The sequence below is a fragment of the Scleropages formosus genome, chromosome 2 (genome assembly GCF_900964775.1).
Source record: "Scleropages formosus chromosome 2, fSclFor1.1, whole genome shotgun sequence".
Taxonomy (NCBI): Eukaryota; Metazoa; Chordata; class Actinopteri; order Osteoglossiformes; family Osteoglossidae; genus Scleropages; species Scleropages formosus.
This window is the reverse complement of record NC_041807.1, coordinates 31,807,854-31,831,379: the sequence shown is the minus strand read 5'-3', so window position 1 is coordinate 31,831,379 and position 23,526 is coordinate 31,807,854. Positions and strand designations below refer to the sequence as shown.

Below are 23,526 nucleotides of genomic sequence, written 5' to 3'. Positions count from 1 at the left end.
AGATTTATCAAACCTGTATAAGACAACTCAGCTAAAATAAACCCATTTTTCCTTACTGCATTATTTTATTACACTATATTTCTACAAAATAATAATAATTTCACTAGTGAATTTTCACATCTCGCTTTATACTGCTGATTAAAACTGCATTTTTCCACTCCTGGAAAAGCTTGATAAACCTTTCCCTAAAAGTTAAAAATAAAACAATAACCAGATTTAATTAAAAAAAAAAAAAAAAAAAAAAAAACACGAAGTAGTAGTTACTTCAGTTACAAAAGTACTATTCAATATATATTCAGTTTTCAGCATCATTTTGCAGAAAAAAAAGGTATGCAAGTATTAAAAGAAGACAGTGGTTGGAAAAGCAGCTCTCATACAGATTGTCAACAGGGGACTGCCTACGCCTGTAACCACTGTCAAAACAAGTTACTGTCCCACTGAGGACCATTGCCTTGAAGTCTGAAGGTTCCAGGTTTGAATCCCAGTACTGCTGTAGCGCCAGTGATCCAGGTAACAACCTGAACTTCTCCAGTAAGAACACCCTGGTATATAAATGGATAAACCACTGAAAAACTTTGCTTATCTAACATCCTAAGTCGTCAGCTCATAAAGTTTCAGAAAAATAGTACCTGGAAAAGTAGTCACGAAACAGAATACCACCTTGTTGCGTTGGCTGGCGTAGAAAGGGCCAACAAAGTACACAGCTAGAATGTCAGTAAAGCACCCAAGCAAGGGATGGAAGAGTCCGCTGTGCAAACAGCTTGTGCAACGTGACACATAATACACAAATGGGGGTAACACACAAAAAAATGCAATTACATGTTTTGTTTTCAATGGATCAACAGCAGAACATAACTGCAAAAATACAATGAGTAAGTCCACATTTTAGCAGAGCCAAAGCTCAGGGAAAATAAAACCACCCTTTGGTTTTACCAATAATTTCTTACTAGTACCTAGGAGATGCTATCGATTCAAAGACCTTGCTGGTATTTCCTTGTGCAGTTAACATGTTTCACTTTTACATCCAGCTGTATAAATGGATAAAGATGCTACATTTGCAGGTGTGCAAGTTGCTGTGGGTAAAGTAAGTAACCCATAAATACTGAGCTTGGGACAAGCTCCTTTTTGACTCCCAGGGGTGTCACACCATGCTGGTACCAATCTTCATACACAATGTCATCCCACAATCAGAATCATTTGGTTTTTATTCGGATATGTTGGGCAACGTCCTGAGACCCAGCAAAAAGGCTTCACGGAAAATGTTCGTGTCCCACCTGCAAGTATGTTGAATCATGTAAAAGTACACAATGTCCTCTGTAGTGTGCATTAGGACTCAGCACTGTAGTTTGTCTGGGTTTGGAGATACTCTTAAAAACATATGTCCTCTAGAGGGGACACAAAGGAACAGCGGAGACTCGGGGGTTCAGCGCCCAATGAAACCATACATTTGAAAAGAGTATCGGATCGCTAACGTACACCGGCAGACGTATTCGATCTCTTACGGTCCGTCAACGCGTGGCTGCAGGGAGACCCCCGGCTCTCCGGGACGGATGCTCTTCTGCCCTCTTGACCAGGCCATGGAATCACCACGGAGATCAAGCCCAGCCTTCCTCAACGGTGACTAATCCTCGTCACGAGTAAGCGTTCGTTTTCAATCGCCATCCATCCTACCTTCGACACAGACGTACCGGACGTTTAACGGCGGTCAGTAACCCTGGTCCGTGCCTACGGAAAGGCAGTCTCATTATCGTGGTGTGTAATAACACCACGGTGACATTGATTGTGTCGAATCCCGAAGGCAAAGATCCTGAAGCCAGTAAAAAGGGCAGCAAGCAGCACCCAGGCCAGGGCAGAGGATGACTAACCTGTTTCCTCACCACTTGCACTTCATAAATAATAAATACTCCTGAGTCGTGAGCAAAATGAAGAGCTCAGCCTGGCCACGGGGCCGTGAGGGGAGAGAGAGAGGCCCGCTGGGCTCAGCGTCGGGAAGGGAAGGGAAGGACAGCGGGCGACACCGACAGTGACAGCGGCCGCCACAACCTCTCATGGAAATGGATGGGGCACAAAACTCGCGCCTCCTTCCTCCTCTCAGGCATGAGACTCATGCCACGTAGGGACACGTACAGCTCGGCCATGACACAACAGTAACAGAACAGCCCCGTCGCCTCACACCACCGTCATACGATACGCCCGAACCTCACAGTCTCACACGGCTTTTTTTCCCCCTTTCTTTTCCCCCTCAGCCTGGCTCAGGAGGCGCGAGGGGATGCGCACGGACATGATAAACGCCTCAGTGCAGGAAACCGAACGCTTTCGTTTCGGCTAAACTAAACAGAAGGGGGCCCTAAAATTACGAAACCCGTTCTTCACCGACTGCCTCGGGTCACAGCAGCGGCCCTCCGCAGTGACACTATACAGCAGTGTGTTAAAAAAACCAACTCGGTCGGTGGTCGGTCACGAACGTGGCGGCTGCTGACGTTCGGGTGCCTCACCGAGCGCCACCTGGCAGGCCGTGCGCAGCCGCGCGTGCTGACTGCGCTTCACCTCCCTGTCGGACAGGATCTTCTCCAGCGCGCGGGACACGAACATGCTCTTCGTCTTCGTGCTCTCCGACGCAGCTCGCTGCTCTAGCATCTCTCGCCGAGCGATGGTCTCTATCAGACCGTCATCGTCGATGCAGCCCCGAGATCTATATGTCAATGTTAGAAAGAGGTGGAAACTGAGGGCCGACGGCAAGGAGGATCGGTGGCTCTAAATTGGCGAGCACTGCTACCTCAGCACTGCGCCGCCATGTTGGCCACACGTCACATCACGTGATTTTTCTCCCGCTACCGTAATGACGGGAGTCGAGGGGAACACCGTTACCGGCTTCTTTTTGCAGTCTGAAACCCCCCCCTTCTTATTTTGTTAATCTTTTCGAACCCTAAATCATCAGGAAATGTTGCATTATGTACAGTGTATACGACCCTTTAACTTCAAATATATATTATTAATTTTTTTGAATGAAAGAAAGAAAAAAAAAGAATTGAATGAGACTAGTAAGCAGCTTTTGGGTCGCACGTTGGACACCCCCGTTGTGGAACCTAATGGCTGTTGTCAGGAATAACCTCAACTAGCTCCTTGGAACAGCACAACTGGACTTGTCTGTTGCTGAAGGTGCTATTTTTCAGCTGGAGCGATGAAGGCTGGCGTGCTAAGGGAGAGAGTCGTGGTCCATGATGACGGACAGGAGTTCGTCCAGAGTCCTGGCCTGTAGCTCCTCCAGGGAGTGCAGCCACACTCCCAAGACTGAGCGAGAGTTCCTGGTCACTTTATTCTGTGTACTGCAATTACCTGTAGAGGCTCCATTGCCCCAGCATGCAACTATATAGCAGGCTATACCCTCTATAACAGAGCAGTAGAACATGCGCTGCTGCAATCTGCACGCTCCAAACACCTCGAGTCTCTTCCAAAAGGAAAGGTGACTCTGGCCGCTCTTTGCACAAGAACCTCAGTGCTGTTGGACCACTCAGTCCTGTTTTTAGATACATCCCCAAGTGTGAGTTCGTCCACACCACCGACGCTTAAACCCCATCGATGGCCAGATACAGGATAGTTCAGTTGTAAGCCTTATGTTGAAAGCAACATTTTAGGTTGACTTTATATCGCTGTCATTTCTCTAGCTCTGCTACAATTAAAGCTATACGATTTTTTTTAAACATAAAGAGGACCCTTTTCCCACCGCATATTGACAAATTCTATGCAAGATGTTCAGACATGCGTCACCGTCTGATGGTATTGCGATACCCACCATAGCCACACGATGGCGCTTTAACTAATCGCCAGCAGACACGTAGCACCAGACCGCCCATCTACGTCAGGATGTGCCGTTCAGAGGGCGCCCCCTATCGGACACCTCGCTGTACGTTGATTCGCAGACACGTCTCTCCCAATTTATAAGATCATGTCTTATTATATATGACACGTCACGGTACAGACCATTTTGGTTGGTTGCGTTTTAATTTACGGGTACTAACTCATGACATTTAGCTACAACCGAGAAAATTATGGACCCTCAGTCCACATTCATGTTCTCAATTGTTTGTTCTGGGGGAGAAATATCATCGCTATACATTGTTCTATTGTATGTCACTTTTTGGTCCTTATTGGCATCATGAATGATTCATTTTTGTAGTAGGATATAGTACACAGAGCACTAATGCAGTACTGTACAATAATTCCTCTTGCAGCTACTGACTATACAAAGAATTTTCCATGGTAAATCTTACATAAACTTGACTCTAATGATGGCACTTAAAATGAAATTTACATGCTTCTGTGCAACATACAATATACCTACATGCTCAAATTTTCCAATGTGATGCGTATCAGCTTCAATCACTACAGACAACATATTCTTATTAGTTTATTTTGTTCATCTCATATAACTGACCATTAAACATGTGCATCTAGATAAACTCTGATTTTGACATTCATTAACATGGGATAAAAAAATGTACACCAGTGTTTTGATAAGAAAATACTGACATTTTCAGTACAAATCTATACCTTAGATTTATATGGCAAGCAAAAATTTAAAAAAAGCAATTTAAAAAATTAAAAGCCCATTTTAGTATATTGAATGATACAGAGGAATCTTTCCAGAAATACAAGAGATTTCACAGTTCTGAAACAGAAAACATTTAAAAATTTTTTTCTATTCTTCTAGCATATCTTTATATCAGATATATGATTTACTATAATCACCTTTATTGGTGAACTGTGCAATGTGATTACATGAATTATGTCTACACAAAAATAGATGTTTATATAGAAGAGAGACAAAAACATAAGTTGTGCACCTAGCAATGCAGGCATGTCACACAATGATTAGAAAATAAATAACACAGAAATTACATTCCTAATCCAGTATGGTAGAATAAATTATATTGCTTTTTAATGTGCTCTCGTGTGCCACTCAACCATTTGTTGGAGCTGTTGGGATATGTATTTCTTTCCCAACCTAATGGGCCAACAAACCCATCAGACAGCAGTCTCTAGAAAGCCTCTGGGCAAAAAGCTCCACACCCTAGCCTTTAATATCTAACATAGATTAAAAGTGTTATAGACTGAGACTTCCTTAGTTTCAATTGTAAATGGCTACAGATTTTTCTTAAAACTCCCAATGAGCCCAACAGTAAGAGTGAAAACTACATTCATTAATTTAGAATAAGGTGATAAAGTTGTGTTCTTCCGGAAGACAAATGTGTGTTTTTATTCAACCATACAATTTCCTTTTCATAATGTTTCCAGCCTTAAGATTTTATGTCTATTACAAAAACAGACTTCAAACTCACTCCTCATTGGGCAGTATAAAGAATGTCATGTCAGCTCCTATTATTACTACTATTAATTACTGGTATGGCCATTGTTTTTAAAGTCAGATTTTCTATTGAGAACAGTGGCAGAGAAACAATTGATTATGTGGAGACCTGATGCTGCACTTCTAAGTAGTAATGGCAAAAGTAAAGCCAAGTTTTGACCCGACTATTTGAATTATGAACACGTGAATATGACATTCCTTAAAAAACAAAATAATTCTGGATTGATTTGGGAGCAAACCAGTGAAACAGTTTTCTCCCCCCCAACCTAAAGGCATATGTGGCCAATGGCTCACGTCTGAGGGTGGAACAAAAAGAACCAGGGACACAGAAATGTTGTTTCAAATTGAAGGAAGTGGTGCAAATTGCTGTTACTGCTCATACTGGACAGATTAAAACATGGACAATTGACATGCAGTTTTATTATGAAACTAAAACTGTAGAATGTTGGTACAAATGAAAAGCAAACCAGCTATAGATATGTATTGTAAGTTCAAAGACATAAGCACTAAGAGTCTATTACATTAGTCACTTTTATAAGAACAAGTTAAAAAAAAAAAAAATTAAAAAAAAAAGGGGGGGGGGGTAGACTCCCGCTTTATGTCCAGTGGAGAACTCGTTACTCCAGTAACAAGGTGAGATATCCTACTTTAGAGTACAAAGCTACAAAACGAGTCAGCTTTAATTCTATAGATGATTTCTGGTTTTACCAGGTAAATCTAAGAGGGGAAAAAAAGCATGGTCCCTGGCTCAAGAAAAGTCTCATGTTTTCTTTCTATTGAACACTCCCACTGCTGGTTGTATGCATCCAGTTTCACTCATGGAAAAAAGCGTGCTTGAAGTATCCAGATCGTACAGATTCTCCATGCAGAGAACGAAAGCACAGGTTCCAAGGGTGGCTATACAGTCGATAAATCAGCAGAAGAACTTCAAACACTAGGAATGCGATTATGAGGCTTCTGAATATGTGGCCCATCCCCTATAGTCACACAGATGTACTTGAGGAAATGCAAATGCATCGTTTTAGTGAAATCTATTACGGTCAAGCCTGCCTCACACATTTCAAAGTAAGATGACAGTGTTTCATACCCCCAGTCTTACCTGTCAGGACAGTAGTGCTAAAAACTAAACACATTGACTGCGTTAGTGTGGTTCAACATAAGTGAAGAAAAATAAATTTACAACAATTACCCAGCATCTCACCTTTCAGAGACAGGTAAGCAGGTGGTAGTGGGGACCTAAATTTCCATCAAGATACACACAAGACTCCCTGATTGCCCGATGCCCTGATTCAACCAGTATGTATTCCCAGGGGAATATCTCTCCTTTCCCAGCTTGGTACTCACATTGGTCACACTAAAATGTTCCCAAAAAAACCATATATCCAGTGTTTTTTGTAATTTTAAGTGAGTAATTATTCAATCTATAATACAGTGAAGTCTAAGATTTTACTTTTTAATCTGAAGAAATAGTTGTGCCATCTTGCCACTAGTTTAATACTAAATCTACACTGCTGATTGGTCTCTTAACTGGGACTAATATTGCAAACCCTGCTCTCCCTCTCCCATTCACAGAAATGTAATTCACAACTCATCAAGAGTTGTTGTCACTCAAAAGAACAAGGTAAAAATTGTACACATAAAAAGAGTAAATAAGCATTGTAATGATATGAGTTGTATCCTTCCTCTCTTTAGAAAATTCAAGGCTCCATGCTTGCAGACATGTGCATTCATTGTCGGCTCCAGATGCTGAAGATGTGCCCTCACCCTCCTATGGGAGGTTACGAGACTCTTAACATTAAAAGTAGTTCTTTATGATTTTGTACAAAGTTCTTAAAATGAAGGAGACCTGTATGTGGCCTCATCCCTTGGCGAGACTCTCATTATTACATTAAACAGTCGGTCATCTCGCTGACTTCTCAAAGCCAAAGAGGTGTGGAGGATCATCTCAGTCCTATGGCACATATATTTGGCAGGGGGAGTGGGCTGATGCATCTCCCTACAGCGTGATGACTGTTCCATCCTCCTCGAGGCTACGATGCTCACTGTCAGGGGCACTGAGGGAACCAGCACTGCCAGAGGTTACCATGGAACCATTGGGCTTGAGGCCCAGATGTAGCTCGTAGCGTGGAAGCGAGGGCATGCTGCGGCTTCCAGAAGCCGAACGGGGAATGGACAGGGCTTCACCTCCTGCCTCGATCACCAGATCCTCATCCTCATCGCTCTCCAGATCCTCAGACTGGAAGTTCTGGATGATGTGAGTGACAGGCATGTGGCTTGAGGCTGTGTAGCTGTGGTGACTGGCCCCGCTGTCAGTAGAGCGACCCGAGCTGCCCGATGCACCGCTATGTCGCACCACATTGTTGCGCTGGTTTGCCGGCTTCACTGTCACAATCAGGTTGTGGCTGTTTGCAATCATCATATCAGTGACCTGGTCCAGCGACTTTCCCGAAACCTCGATGCCATTGACCTCAAGCACCTCGTCGTTGACAGCTAGCAGGCCTGTGCTCTCTGCCAGCCCCCCTGGCACCATGCGTGAGATGAAGATACCCGGGACCTTTTCCAAGCCCTGTGGTGTGACACGAACACTGAAGCCGTCACGGATATAAAAGCCCAGCGGCTTGTCTTGGCCATGCTTGTAGAGTCGCACGCGACGATGAGTCTCCGGCAGTATGTCCACATCGATGATGGATGAGACGGGCCGGAAGTCCCGCGGCAGACTAATGATAACTGGGGGCTTCTTGCGGTTGTTATCAGGCCGCAGCAACACCGCTGACAGGACAGTTTTCTTGCGGGTCAGAGAGTCGGTGCCGAAAGCTGAATAGTCTGCTTCCTCTGCAGGTGGAGAGATAAAACAATGGAACATGCACACAGTTAATGTAGCAAAATCTTAACTCCAAGCTCCTAATAATAGGATTAATAAGATTTTTTTTTTTAATGTGTGATTTAACACGTTAAAACTGCCCAAATCAATAAGTTTGACAAATTAATGTTCCACATCTGCCTTCACAAAGGTGCGAGTGCTCAAAAACATATTCATGTTTTATTGCCCCAAAAAAGATTTAGCTATGATCCTCCTAATTCCCAGTAAATCCTACTCAGGAATAAACATTTGAAACTTTAGCCCAGGGTCAGCATTTAGCATGATGCAGTCTGCCTAAACAGGCAGCACGGGGGTTAAGGAACTGGACTTGTAAAAAGTTACAGAAGAGGAGGAAAGCAATGAAAATAACTTGATTGGCAACAGTAATACATCTAGCCATTAATTTAAAGAAAAAAAAAAATTAGGAAATTGCTTAACTAAGATTGCCAAGCATCTAACAAAGCAACTGGAAAAGGGGGTTTGTTAAGCATGTGACCTGCCCATAGGGGAGATGTGATTTTATTCCCCACACATACTAAGCCCCTCTTCGTCTCAAAGGCTCCAACATCCTCCATATTTTCCATTCCCCCTACTACTTGATCTTTACGGAGTGTTTACAGTGCTTATGGAGAAGTTACTGTCACTCCTACTGGGTGGTGGAACTGCTTGGTCAAAGGTTTTGCAAGGTCAGCCTCTTCTGGGGATTGCTGGCCAATCATTTACTCCTCCTGCTGCTGGTAGAGCTGCCTTTGGGAACTACTTGTGCAGTCCTCCTGCTTTCTACACACCATCTTTTTACATATTTGTAAAAAAATATTTCAGAGTGTTTTCGATACAAAACCTTCAGAATCCCTTTGATGTTCACAATACAGCAACACAGGACTAGTTAATGTTTTTCTCCAAAGTGACTTAAAATGAATGTTAAGCTACCTACAATTATTTACCCATTTATAGAGCTGGTAAGTTTTACTGGCGTGATTTAGAGTAAGCACCTTGCTTAAGGGTACTACAGCTGGAGGTGGGATTCGAACCTGCAACCTTTGGGTCCAAAGACAGCAGCTCTAGACACTAAAAACAATCCAATGTGTAAAGGGGCAAACATTTGCCCCTCATTCTATTGCTACATTCCAAAACTTGTGCCTGGTGCTGACATTGTTACATTTCAATAACCTTCAACAAAATCATCTGGAAAGAGATTATTTCACAAAAGTGGTTTTAATCATGATGAAAGCACAGAAGTATAAGACACAGTGTTAGTTAACTCAATTCTGGGCAAAATTACTGTGCTCAAATCCAAATGAATAACTAGAATTTCTCCTTGGTTGCAGCTGTTTAAAAATGTACAGGTCGATTTAGACTATAGTTTGCTTCTGGCATGCATACATTTTGAGGGTTTTAAAAAAAAAAAAAAAAAAAAAAAAAAAAAAGGAAAAAAACAAACCAGAACACTAATAAGTTCCCTGTTGTATGATGGCAAATTCACAAGCTTTGCTGTCTTCAAGCACAATTATTTCACTTTCGAGTTAATTACAACACTGCTGCAAACTATAAGGAAAGAAGTCTGAGACAGTTCATGGCCCACCTGGAACAATACCCATGTAGCCACTTGTATGCATTTTATTTCATAGCTTTACATTACAGTGAACCAGAGGCAGCTTTCTGATTATTCTTCATGAAATCTGGTGCCATGTAAAGACTGTATGTCATCAATCTAACCTTTGAGTGAACTAACCCACCGTTATGCAAAGTAACAAGATCCTGACGTTGACCAAAGAGCTAGGCAGTCTCCTCAGGTTGCAGCACAGCACATCGACACAATAGGACAGCACACAAGACATCTACTTCCATGACAGCATTTGTATACAGAGCATTAACCTGTCATTTTTTTTTTTTTTTTTTTTTTTGAAATTTTGCAGGTTTCTCAAGTCACAGAAGACCATTTTATTTTTACAGCTGATGACAAAACAGTTGCTTGACAGTGGCACAAGATGTGTGCTGTGTAAGCTTCATGATGAAAACGGAAGCAGCAAAAACCCTACAACAGGTTCAGTGAACACATGCACACGCAGAGGAATACAGCTCATTTCACCTGCCAAAACGCTTCAAAACTCATCACTGCGGCTAAATTATGTGTTGAGAGTGAGCGTGTGCGCGCTGTAAAGAACTGGTGTCCCATCCAGGGTACACCCGGCCTCATACCATATGCTTCCATGATAGGCTATGGATCACCATGACCCTGCGTGGCACAGGTGATCATCAATAATTGATAAATGGAGAAATTTTCTATTACAACATCAAGAAAGAAGAACCTCTGTGTTCAAACCCATACTGACACAGACTGTAGGTGAGCTAAGAGTTAAAACTTTAGATCACCTAAATTGTCATTTCTGGTAGAATTAACATGCAAGTTTACTATGCAGCTGCTCAAAAGCTTTCATCCCAAATGAAAAAGTCATGCCAGTCAGGGGTTTTGCAGGTATTACACCTTCAGGTGCATGTATGCTAGAGGCCAGCCTAGGAAAGAAGACATGGCTGCTGCCCAGGTTGGTCACCATTCCAGCTCTGCAGAAACAAAAGATCCATTGTGCAGATGCGTGGGTGGGGGCTGTGAAATTTCCCAAGGGAAAAAATGTAACAAGTCAAAGTCATGGTGCATAAACACTTTCCATCTACACATATAAGCATACTCAGGTGTGTACAAATGTTACGCATAAATCACATCTAATCAACGAATTCAAAGGGAGCAGTCAAACAAGATCCAGCGAATGCATTTGCATTCCCCCTTAGAACAAGCTCAGCCCCCACTTCTGCCCAGTCCCCTATTACACCATAGGGTCATTAACAATGAGGTTAGAGCTCACAAGGACACACAGAATAATCTGCTTTCTCTAACATCTTTCAAGGGCACCTAGGAAACCACCGATCTTTCTGGCTGTCTTTTGAAACATTTTGAAAGACCATTTCTCAAGCTGTCATGGCAATGAAATTCAATACAGTATTACAGGATCACTGCACTTGAAGTTGAGACAAGTAAAATAAACATGAAAACGTGAGTGTATGCACAGTATTTTTAACGTACTTGATCTGATTTCGGGTAAATAACTCCATTGTACATGCTCTATGAACAAGTACGTTACAGGCCTAATGCTGTCACAGAAAGGAGGACACATTAAGAGGACACTAATGGATTTCAGATTCTCTCCCTGAAGACACATTTTGAGTAAGATACCTCCTTTCACCAAGGGACATTTCCATCCACACTCTCTCCACTGCTGCATTGGCATGTGTCAAAACAAAGAAGAAACTCAGTACTAGTTCAGCTTAAGTGAACTAATATTTTACCACAAAGGACTTCATCAAAGGGTAAGTGATGCAGTCTCAGTTCACTCATTGCACCCACTCGCAAGGTTTTCAAGGTACGAGGGGGTTTAGGAGGCGTTTACCATAGCCTTCTTCCAGGCATGTCTTCAGGCTGTGGAAGGAAAAACCATACAGACTCGGGGAGAAAACGCAAACTCCACACAGTCAGATTCAATCCCTGAAACTACATGTCCAGGAAATGAGAGGTACTGGTGCTACCCACCATGTTGCATTTAATGCCTTGCAAAATACCTCAAGTAATATGCCAACCAGAAGTAAAAACACTAAAAAATGAACAGCGTAACTTCATACATCTTGCCCAAGTAAATCTTTCATAATAATTACCAGCAAAAACCTGGACGAAGGGAAAAGTAAAACTGAACATCCAGACAGATTTTGTGGTTACACGTGCTCTATTTATCCTAAAGCTTATCAGTCAAAATTTGTATGCAATGCTAAAGAACATACTGGTGTGAAACAAATCCAATGTTTCCTGGGAATTGCCTGTCAAGCTGGCTTGCTCATTACACCTCTTCTGAGACCAGACTGTGTCCCTGGAACATAGACAAAGCCCTCCAGCTCCTGATCTATATTTAATGGCACTCAAAGCCCAAGCAATCTGTCTCAGCAGGCAAACAGCAGTAGGAGTTGTACTGCATGGCAACGATTACATTTGCCTTCAGGAGGATAAACATGAAAACAATCTGAACTGCGTTTTTCATGGGCTTAGGATAAGACCAAAGTGATTACAGTGAAACTGAACTTATATCCAATTGAAATGTTGAGGTTAATGAGAGGCCTACTTGCTCACAACACAGCAGGTTGGTCTTACTGTAAACCGATAATATTTTAAGTAAACATTTCCTATGTTTTCAACTAGAACTTCAGAAGAACAAGCAGGATATCCACCAAGTACTTGAAGAGTTTCAGTACATTTAATCATTTACCTGATGCTTTCTTCCAAAGTGACTTACAATGTTAGTCTACCTTCAATTATTTACCCATTTGTACTGCTAGGTTATTCTACTGGAGAAATTTAGGGTAAATACTTTGGTCAAGGGTACTACAGCCAGAGGTGAGGATCAAACCTGCAACCTTTGGGTCCAAAGGCAGTAGCTCTAACCACTACGCTACCAGCTGTCCAGTATAGTACATACCATGAAGAACAAGGCACCCATACTACAGAAAACTTTTTTGGCATTCTCTTTAAGATAGTAATGAACACCTTGCCTAAAGTGTGTTTTTTTTTTTTTTTTTTGCACAAACAGGGATCCTGAGATGTTACTATTCTTAGACCTATGCACATCCCTGGCAAAAGGGAAGGTAAAAAGACTGCAAGTTATAAGCAGCAACTGCAGGAGGGAGGGTGATTAAAAAAATGTGAGAGCACAAAGGGTAAGAAGGGAGGATCAGTGAACATTGTTAACAGAACAAGTGAAAATCAGAAATAGGAAGCACTATACCGCAGCAGGGGGGTGCAGTGGCGCAGCGGGTTTGGCCCAGACCTGCTCTCCGGGGGGTCTGGGGTTCGAGTCCTGCTTGGGATGCCATGTGACACACTGGCGTCCCGTCCAGAGTGTCCCCCCTCCAGCCTTGCGCCTTATGTTGCCGGGTCAGGCTCTGGCTCGCCATGACCCCGTTTGGGACAAGCAGTTTCAGTCAATGTGTGTGTATACTGCAGCACCACGGTACTGAGAATGCAAGTGACCTTCTGAGTCCCTGAAACCTTACTCACAGTGACTTACCAAGTGAGCTACCAACAACCCTCTCATACACATACCTACAAAAAACCCAAAGTTTTTACTGTGGAGAGAATCATGGTGTGGGTGGGTATCATGTTAGAGAAACAGAGGCATCACAGAAGTCTACAACCTAAATTTACCCTCTGTCTAATAGTTTTCATAAAAAAAGTAAACAGAAGTAAACAGAATCTGGAGTTACACAAACAAGTCAGGAATGTGTGAAAGTCAAAATGCTAATGATTAATCAAATAAGTGAACAGTGGGTTACAATTCAGAGGAGTATATTCACAGGTTTCACTGTGGCACAGGCTGCCTTGTTGCTCCTGAGCTGTGGGTTTGAATCCAGCTTAGTCTGTACTTGCATGTTTTTTGAATGCACAAATTTCCTGTCACGGTGAGAAGACATGTTTCAGGTGAACTGACAGCTCTGAATTGCCCTTAGTGTGTATATGAGCGAATAGTGGGAGTAACCCTGCACTGGACAAGCAGTCATGAACAGCAGAAATTTAACAGATACACAAAAACTACTTGAACACCAGACAAGTTCTCTCTATACAGAAAACCACTATGTCAGCCTCTGCACCACATTTTGACACACACAATACAGCTACACAAGACTGTTTGCCTTTATTAGGGCAGTGCCTGAATGAGATTCTTCTGCTGATATAACAGCTGTCTACCGTCCTGCGGACACCGTCCACCTTCTCTGGACCTCCAAGCTGGGGTCTCACCGGCTGTCTTTCACTTAAGCCTCACTTACGCAGGAAGTACAATCTACAGCACACTTGGGCCACAGTTCCAGGCACCCTGCTGAACAAGGAGCTCACTGCTCCCTTGGACAGCACACTCATTGCTACTTCCCGCCTCTGCACGGTGAGGATCGGATGCTCTGTGATGATGCACGATGCGAAAGTTGAACAAACCACTGATTTTTTTTTTTTTTTTTGGGAAAACCCTGCAGTAAAATTAGTCATGGCCTTAAGTTGCAATTTACCAAACCACCATATAAAGTATTAAGAGCAATACAAAGGCATGTCTAATTCATATGGTTAAATAAGACAAATTTTAGAACTTTTTCAAAAAGTTTGTGGGTATAACATAAAAGCATACAATATAAATCTAACCGCTTGTACACGAGGGAAAAAGCTACTTGCTATGTCAACAACCAAACCAGCTGTACTGATAAAATACTAAATTATATCTGATCTAATTCTGATTTCTAAATAAATGCAATCTGGTCTGACACTGCTTTAGAATGCATTCTTTTAAAAGAGCTGTACTATCCCAGTGGTGCTGACAAAGAGAATGGCTGTGAGGAGCTGAATGGGGCAAACAGAGCTATGTTTGCCACAGAGAGGCAAGAAAGCACCACTGCGTCACACAGAGGAAAACAGAGGGCTCTTTGTGAGCCCCTTCTAGTCAGAGGGTCCAGTGGGTTATCAGCTCTGTAATGAGCCTCCAGTCCAGACTGTATCCCTCCCAAAAACTACACGTTAATAAATAATCTAAGAACAGTATCAATACTATATAATATCTTTCATGTCTTATCTTGAGCAGGGAGGGGAAAAATTCCAGGTTTCACAAAGACCAAACAAGTCTAAAACCAGTGCAGTTATTAAAAAAAACAATTTTTACATATGGTATTAAAGAAAGAATGCCATTAAGGGTTCCCAAAAACATAGAACATGTTTGTTTTGGTTACGATTTTCTTTTCCTAAAATAACAGAGCAACAGGACCAGTAATCTCTACTGTAACTATTACTGACATTGCGTAATAGTTGCTTAAAATTTTGGAAGCAATCCATCCATCCAACAACCGCTTGTCCCGAGTGAGGTTGCGGTGAGCTAGAGCCTTACTCGGCAACACAGGGTGCAGGGACGAAGGGGGAGGGGACACACCCAGGACGGGATGCCAGTCCATCACAAGGCACCTCAAACAGGGCTCAAACCCCAGACTCGCCACACAGCGGGTACCGGCTGAACCCGCCGCTCCAACACACACACACACACACACACACACACACACACCCCCCCCCCCGTCTGGAAAACCAGTATCACTAAAATTCTTTGAATTAGCCTAAAATTCCCGAACAATGAACTCATAAATAGGCACAGTAACAAAGACCTTTCCATTTGACACTTAACTCGTGAACCCCTCAGCCAGCAGGCCTGCATCATTAGAAATGACATTACATGAAACGACAGGAGAGAAATGACAGCGACTCAGTGATAACCAGCTAACCAGGAGAAGCCATGAAAATTTAATACCAATCCTCATTTAGTCAAATGTGTAAATTCGCATTTGAATAACTAATGACTCAATGTTCAGTTTATTTCCTAAATGCACTAATACACATTACACTGAAAACAATGACTGCAGCTACTGTAGTCGGAAAAACCTGACACACAGCTGGCTAGCAATCTTGTTCCTCCAAGTGTGAACACACAAGAAAACATATGCAGTAATATTAAGGTCTCTGGATTCCTACTTAAAATAGTGCTGAAGCACCATTCCATGAAAGGAACTTACCATAACCATAACGCAAAACCGGATATTTATGGTGACAATTTTGTCCTACCTATTGCAAACTAATTAGCAGGACAGAAAAATGTCAGTTGTCAGTTTAGATATGGTCACTTTCGCAGTTCATGTCAAGAAATTAAAACTTGGTTAAGTAAAAAATTACTGAAGCAGTGATACTAAAAAGCCTATGCTTGTGGTTAAAAACATAAGATGTATGTGTGTGAAAGAGAGGGGTGGGGAGGTAAATGTTCTCAAGTCAACACCAGCACTTCTACGGTTTTCATGGTAATGCAGAACATGGAAGTGGTTTACCATTGCCTCCTATCATCTGTGGACTGTGGGGAAAAATCCACAACAATTTAGAGAGATCACGTAAACTCTGCACAGACTGAAAGGGGTTGAAATTCCAAATCTGAACCAAACACCCTGGAGTTGAGTGTAAGTAGCATTCCACGCTGCACCACCACTGTTGCCTGTGAGAGAGAAAGCAAACAAGGGCAAAAACCTGCACTCATTGCAAAACTGAGTCATACTTAGGCACACACACGGGGGGGGGGGGGCAAGAATGGGTCTGAGACACCAATACTTTACTTTGGTTGCTTATCACAAAAAAGTGGCTCCCAGAAAGGCAATCTGGCTGAGTAATGAAACAAAGCACCGTAAGACTCAATCCAAATATCCTAGCAGGGTGCTGTCAGCCTCATAAAAATCAACTTCGTTATGACTCACTCACTGTGATACTAACCAAGAGATTATTTCAGCCTTACAAGCTACACTAATGCACCTGTATTAGCAGGTAACCAGTACTTTGTTACAGTTCCCAGCTTACTTGTACTGGTCACAACCAGATACCACCTGTAACTGCCTCAATTCAGCTGCCAAAGATCTGGCTCAGCTTTTCCCTCTTTGTACATGGGGACATTCTGTCCTGCAGGAAAGATCAGAGGCTAGCCACAGCGCTCATGGCGGAGACCCACCCTCTCCTACACTGCAGAACCGGTTCATTGAACATACAGGCTTGCACTGGAATGTCAACATTGTGGCAGTAACGTGGAAAACAGTTTCCAAAAGGAAAACGCTTAGTCCACTTAGCAATATCTTGCAAACTACAAGGTGGCACTGTGAACATCAGTACAATTCAGTGGGACACAAGGATGCAGAAGATTAAAAACTGCTTTGGAAAAGTAGTTGTTTCTCATAGAATTTTAAGTTGCAGAAATGTATTAGGGTACTGGATGCAAACCAAACTTCATCCTCTTCAGCTGCTGCAAACTTTGTAGATTAACTACAGTAAAAGCTGTCAGCATAAAACAAATATGTACAGTATATCCCCTCTATCACAGAATTTAAATGGTGCCAATATAAAACACAGCTGAAAACTACAAAAAAAAGAAAATCTTAAGAATGTACAGATATGCACACCTCAGCAAAACAGATAAAACACTAGGCACAGGGGACAGCCAGGCACTGCAATGACAGGGCCCAGCATACTCCGTGGGGCAGCAAACCAACTTGTCACATCGGCAGTGAAGTGAGCCTCTTGAATGCTGCCATAGAAACAGGTAAACAGGCATGGAATTGGCTGATGGCACTGCAGACACACACTGTGCGTGTGTGTGCATTGTATAAGTACTCAATTCTGAAACAAACATTCCATCATTCCAAACATACTTTGCAAATTGAAGGAATTTACAACAAGCATTCTAATATTAATCATGTGCTTCTGTACATGCCAACTGCAGCTTCACAAACAGCAAGGACAGCAACTTTATAGAATTATCCACTGCATTTGTTAGACACCAATAGGAACATCTGGCTTCACATTGCAGAATTGGGACAAATTCAAACAGCTCCCTTTACAAAAAAAAAAAAAAAAAAAAGTGTCTTGGCAACAATTTCCAAAATCTTTCACCAGCTGACAATACTTAGGGGGGGAAAAAATTTTGAAATGCAAAACCACTTAAACTACACTACTGTCAGAGAATTCAAGTGAGAACTGCCATTTTTTCTTGCAATATGACCAAGCTCCACTCAGTTTTGAAGAATGAGAGCACGTGTCAGAGAAGAAGGTGTGTGATGAGATTTTGAGGAGCTCATGGCACCTCGCCTGCGCCTAAGACTGGTCAGAACCCAAGCACAAGGCAGTGTGCACAGTGACCCTTGTAATCCCCTTTTGGCAAAGTGGCTTAGTATCTATAGGTCATATGGCAGAGAGAGCAGGGCTTAGAGCTGCAGCTCTGAATCTTACAGGACTGCTTAAATATACCATGCATAACACAAAAACGAAGTCCTACCTTCCAACTAAGTCTAGATGAACCAGGAAATGGAGAACAGTTACACAACAGACTGGCAGCAGAAAGTCAACCCCATTCCCTATTTTATACTCCAGATTTCTGAGTCAACTACACTTTAGGTGCTGTCTGCTGGACCATCATGTGCTTTTGTTACTTTTTCAAAAGAAAAACAGGGGGGGAACCCATTTGAAAATGCCATGTCCACTCACCTTTTCGCTGAAGGAAGAGGCGCAGCAGTGGATTGGCCGTGGAAATGGCCTTGTGATAGTTGTCATCATTGTTGATGGGCAACAGGTCCCCATGAACGTCTGCGTAGCCCACCAGCAAGTCCACATTAGGGATCCGATGCACGTGCTGCAGCAGACCGTAGAACTCTTCAAAACGACCCGGCTTTGACCGGTCAAGGGAGAACCGACGGAATTCCGCACCAAACTGAAAGAGAACGGAGGCAATTGAGGACTGACGTGTCAGAAGACAGAGGCATACAACGGCAAGAATCCACGCTCAAATCAAGTTTTAAGAGAGTAAAAACCTCAGTTTCTGCCAACTCTCTTGTTTAGAAACTAATCAAATGCCTTTACTTCCTCGCTCCAAGCGCCGAGTTTCTCCTCCCGAGGAAACTCACGTAGAGTACGTCACTTTACAAAAATAACCATAGCACACCAGTCCTCTCTGGGCTGTGGCAAGGTTAAGGAGAAATGTCTCAAAAACAACAAAACGCCAGTATCTGCCCCCCTCCTCCAAAGAGTCATCGTCCACCGGAGCCTAACATCTCAACTTCCGAAGTCGAACACAAGGGACAAACGGGACATAAGACCTCCGTAAGGCATCATCCTACAGCCTACACGTGTCAAACATGTTCAGCCTACTGAACTTCCCCTTGAGAACCAGAGCTCCAGACATCAAGTTCGAAATCTGCAGCCGCAGCCACTTTGGGAAGAAAATGTTATGATCGCTAGAGCAACAGTCAGCACTGCCATCAGATTTTACAGCGCACACAAACCTGATGAACACGTCATGCAAAATACAAGTTTCCTGTGTCACAATATTATTACCGAACATGTAAAAGTACATTATATCGGATACTTTCGGACATTTCAGTGTAAACTTACTGGATAGAGTAACTGGAAGAGATCTCACCTTGTTGTGCATGATTCGGTCAGGAGTTTAGTGACTAAAAGTTTGCCTTTATAAGAAAAAAGTTCCTTTTTTACCAAAAAAACTTGAGATTTTATTTTAATTTCTGGTGTCATGAACAGCATAAAAAAAGACTAGACCATAAAAGAGCTCAAAAATATTATGAAATAAGCCTGAAATGTACTATTAGTGGTTAAAAGCCACCTTTTCTTACTGGTATTTCCACTTGCACATCTTCAGCAATGGATTTCATTTCTGCACAGAAAGTGTTCATGAACCCGTTTCAAAATACCTGGCAGCTGCTGGTATGTTGAACTTCAAGGGCTCGCAGGTCTGCTGACAGCTCCAGGAAATAATAATTTAAAAAAAAAAAACTACTCGCCTCGGTGAGGAAACTAATCACTTGAGTCGAGTACTGTCTTTTGCACTGTAAAATATTATAAATGGAAAAACTGACAAGTCCTGTCCTAATATTTCTGAACCTGTGCACAATAATACTGCCAAGCAGTTACCTGACAAATTATAAGTCACTCAGGCCAGGGGAAATACGAGACAAACCAACTAGTAATTTTAGGTTACCCGCCCGCCGCCGTCTGCTCATCACAGGGAGAAGAAGCGTTACGAAGTTAAGACACTTCAGACTCACTCACACACGTACTTCAACAAGACTATGTTTAACAAGCACACAAGGCGTTCTCTTGCTTAATTTACACTGTTAACACGACATTACAGCGTCAAACCTTGTCTGGGCTACATGACAAACAAAGTAGTGACGGTTTTGGGAATGAAATGAAAGGAAAGGAAACAAATGGAAACGAAGCACCAGCGGCGACCTTCCGCCATCCTCATAGGCGCAGGCAGCGACAGACACGTCTCGCGCCGCGCTCGCGATCCCCCGCGGCTCACGCGAGGACGCCGTGGACTCGGCGAGCTGCCGGGAACGTCTAGCTCCCACACCGCGTCACTCGTACGGGCGGTACCGCGCTGAAAGCCCATCGCATCGTCGTCTGACTCCAATACGAACCTTACTCTTCACCTCCACGGAGCTGAGTCTCAGGTTGCTCGCTATTCGGTGGTTTTTATTCATCTTTCTCAGCCAAGACTCTCCCGCTGCGCGCTCTCGCCCTCCCCAGGGGGCTTCGCGTGTCCCGCACTCCACTTAATGAACTCTCCTCCCCGAAACGGCTGGTGGTGGTCGGAAATATTCCAAGTTAAGTATCGGTCCGCAATGTCTTCGGCCCGTCTCCTGTCTTCGCCTCCTCCTCCTGTGTCCTCAGGATGATTCTTCCACACTGTCGTCGGACAAAGGCGTAAATTCACTCAGTATCCCGCTCGTCTCAACTCCTTCACACGCACGGCTAACGTTGAACCTCGACGTGACGCTTTACGCACCCAGGAAACCGCTCCCGACCGCAGCCTCGTTTCCATGAAGCGCGCTCCCGCCGCTCTAAAACACTGGGATAGTTCGGGAACACCTGCGTCTTCGCATACCGCAGTCGGCCTCGTTGTGACGCTTTACGCACCCAGGAAACCGCTCCCGGCTGTAGCCTCGTTTTGATGAAGCGCGCTCCCGCCGCTGCACTAAACTCTCGCTCAGGTGGCTGAGAGTACCTGCCCGCGAGAAGCGTTAAAGCGCTCGCTGTTGTGTTGCGTGTGTGTCGTCGGTCCGAAGGTTGTACTGTACAGGAGTTTTGGTGGTGAGTCATGCTATATATGGACAAAAGGAGACGTTTCATGAACCTGCCTGAAGAAAAAAAAAAATCGAGTTATTTCATCTGTCCTGTCCTGTGTGTGTTTCAGCCTGGTATTACAGTACTTCAGTCATTCATACTGGATTCTACACCAAGAACATACATCAAATGTCATATTGCACAAATAAGCATACAAATAAAACACCAAACACAGAAAAAAATAATTTATATATGATGATCTAACGAAAGATACCATATAGTGGAATTTAGAATTTACCGTAGTACTATAAAGGTACTGCCCCACACTTACCCCTAAAAGAAGACTCTGCATAGTATAAGTTAAATAAAGTATAAATTTATACACCACTGTAGAGCTGGTGATCTAAAATTTAAAATAAAATTAAATATTTTTAATACATTTCATTAATTATTAAAATTAATTCTAAATAAAGTTTAATAATTACTATTTGTATGATACACGCAAGCCTTGTAGTATCAGTATAATAATCCAATGGAGACATCTTGTGGAAATGTTCTGACAAACAAGTGAAGTGTCAGATCTTTGGGAATCTATGGATATATGTAGCAGTGAAACGTGGACGTGTGGCATGCAGCATGGAGAAATGAATCAAAACAGCACTGATCTGACATCGCACCGCTGAATCGGGAGACACAGTCATTAAAAGAACACAGTAAATGAGGTTCGTGTGATGTAAAAAATGCCCGTGGAACAAACCGCAGGTGGTGACGTCAACGTAGTGTCGTGGCAGCAGGTGAGTCAGTGGTATGGAAATAAACACAATTAAAAATATTGTTGTTTGTCACATACTGTGGATTCTTTCAGAGGTTTCAAAATTCCTTGCATAACTAGAAGTAAAAAGTACAGTTTGTTAAATTTCTCGAAAAAGCGGGCACAACCACGTGGACTGTCAAATGAAGGTTTTGTTAAAAAAAAAATCCTGCAACGCTCAATTATTACATGATTTACGGTAATAAAGTAATACGTAATTAAATATAAATCAGTCTAACAATAGATTATCTGTTTGCTTTGTGTAAATACAGTCTTGCTTGCAATCTGTAGCTAAAAGACATGACCGGTTTAACCTCTGTCTCTCAGTGTCATTTTTTTCAACTGCTTAACACCCAGCGGAAGTCAAGTTGGCAAAACAAAATCTGTGAAGCCCTCTGCAGAAAAGTGTCTGGAGCCTTCTAGTCCAGACTGGCTTACACCACCTTTTCTAATTGTCTGAACCTCAGTCTAACTACAGTCAGAGATATACTCATCAAGTGGAGAAATTTTGGAACTGTGGTGGATCTACCTAGGAATAGCAGTCTTGCCAAAATCTGTCCATGAGCAAAGTGTAAAATCATTAATGAGCTCGAAAAAGAGCCCCGGAACAACATCATGGGAATTCCGGGTCTCTCTCGTCTCAACTCAGGTTAGTTCTCATGACTGGACAACAAGAAAGACACTGTGCAAAAATGGGATACACAGGAGGAGGGGGCAAGGCAAAAACCACTGCTCGCTAAAAAAAGAACATGAAAACTCATCCAAAACTAGCCAGAAAGTACCTGGAGATATCTCAGGTTTTCTGGAAGAATGTTCTGTGAACGGATTAATCAAAAGTATAACTTTTGGGACGACGTGGGCTCCGTTACATTTCGCAAAAAATAAATAGGCCAATGGTCAAGTAAACGGCAGAGGAATGCACAGTAGTAGAATGGCCTAGAGAAATTCTTGCCCTGAGTCCCATTTTGGTGTTGTGGCAATACCTAAAAACAGCTGTCCATGCTCAAAAACCTGCAAATGTTGCTGAGCTAAAGCAGTTCTAGCAGTGTTAGAAACAAAAGCTTGGATGTGGAGGGAGTCCTGACTGGTGATGTACTTACCCCCTACTGAAGGTGTCATGGGGAGGTGGCACAGTATGTACACCCTTTTCCACAATCTTCCATAGCATCAGGGTCCAACTGTCATGCTGAGGTTACTTCAGAAATGAGATTGGTCTGCAGTGGTAGTGGCAGTGCTGCTGGGGTAGGTGACATTTTTTCCCCTGAAAATCCTAAAAGGAATTAGTGTTTTTGGGGTTTCTTCGCTAATGTGCCCCTTCAGTTTTGCATGGGAGGCTGGGACAGTACACCTCATCTGAGAAATGAATGGTAGTTTCCATTTAGCTGATGCATTTCTCCAAAGGAATTACCTACAATTATTTACCCATTTGTACAGCTCAGTTATTTTACTGGCACAATTGAGGGTAAGTACTTTGCTTAAGGGTACTACAGCCAGAGAGCAAACCTGCAACCTTTGGGTCCAAAGGCAGTTGCTCTAACCACTATGCTACCAGCTCTCATATTTTTAAAAGGGCAACTTTAGAAAGTATTCTAAATATTGAGGGTTCCCACTTCTTGACATTTCCACGAAAGCCTATACCAACATGCTGATAGAGAGGCTATGGCTGATTTTTTTTTTTTTTTTTTGAGTCTCAGATTCAGGAGGATCAATGTGGATTTCATTCTGGCCATAAAACAATGCATGAACTTTTTTTTCCCTATCAT

The 23,526-nt window shown here is 42.8% G+C and overlaps 2 protein-coding genes across 3 annotated transcripts in view; both read right to left on the bottom strand.

The window, feature by feature from the left end:
- arfgef2 (ADP-ribosylation factor guanine nucleotide-exchange factor 2 (brefeldin A-inhibited)) overlaps positions 1 to 2,798 on the bottom strand; it is a 28,810-nt gene extending 26,012 nt beyond the window's left edge. For both annotated transcript variants that reach the window (XM_018737758.2, XM_018737759.2), the window contains exon 1: positions 2,496 to 2,798. In XM_018737758.2, the coding sequence (XP_018593274.1) occupies positions 2,496 to 2,637 (142 nt within the window). In that variant the 5' untranslated portion in view covers positions 2,638 to 2,798. The remainder of the gene's footprint in view (positions 1 to 2,495) is intronic.
- Positions 2,799 to 5,918: 3,120 nt separating this feature from the next.
- Positions 5,919 to 21,860, bottom strand: pard6b (par-6 partitioning defective 6 homolog beta (C. elegans)). The gene is made up of 4 exons (XM_018737808.2): positions 21,803 to 21,860; positions 20,307 to 21,026; positions 18,355 to 18,577; positions 5,919 to 8,197 (listed from the first exon to the last, which is right to left on the bottom strand). Exons 2-4 carry the CDS (start codon positions 20,367 to 20,369, stop codon positions 7,362 to 7,364), a joined length of 1,122 nt encoding a protein of 373 aa, XP_018593324.1. The 5' UTR covers positions 20,370 to 21,026; positions 21,803 to 21,860; the 3' UTR covers positions 5,919 to 7,361.
- Between the last annotated feature and the right edge of the window lie 1,666 nt (positions 21,861 to 23,526).

What these genes read in the sequence shown, in the direction of transcription:
- pard6b (XM_018737808.2), bottom strand. Translation starts at nt 20,369, where the DNA reads ATGAATAAAAACCACCGAATAGCGAGCAACCTGAGACTCAGCTCCGTG. An exon ending in CCGTGGAGGTGAAGAGTAAG is followed by an intron (nt 18,578 to 20,306) that starts GTTCGTATTGGA and finishes GTTCTCTTTCAG; the next exon opens with TTTGGTGCGGAATTCCGTCG. An exon ending in CCTCTTCCTTCAGCGAAAAG is followed by an intron (nt 8,198 to 18,354) that starts GTGAGTGGACAT and finishes CTCCACCTGCAG; the next exon opens with AGGAAGCAGACTATTCAGCT.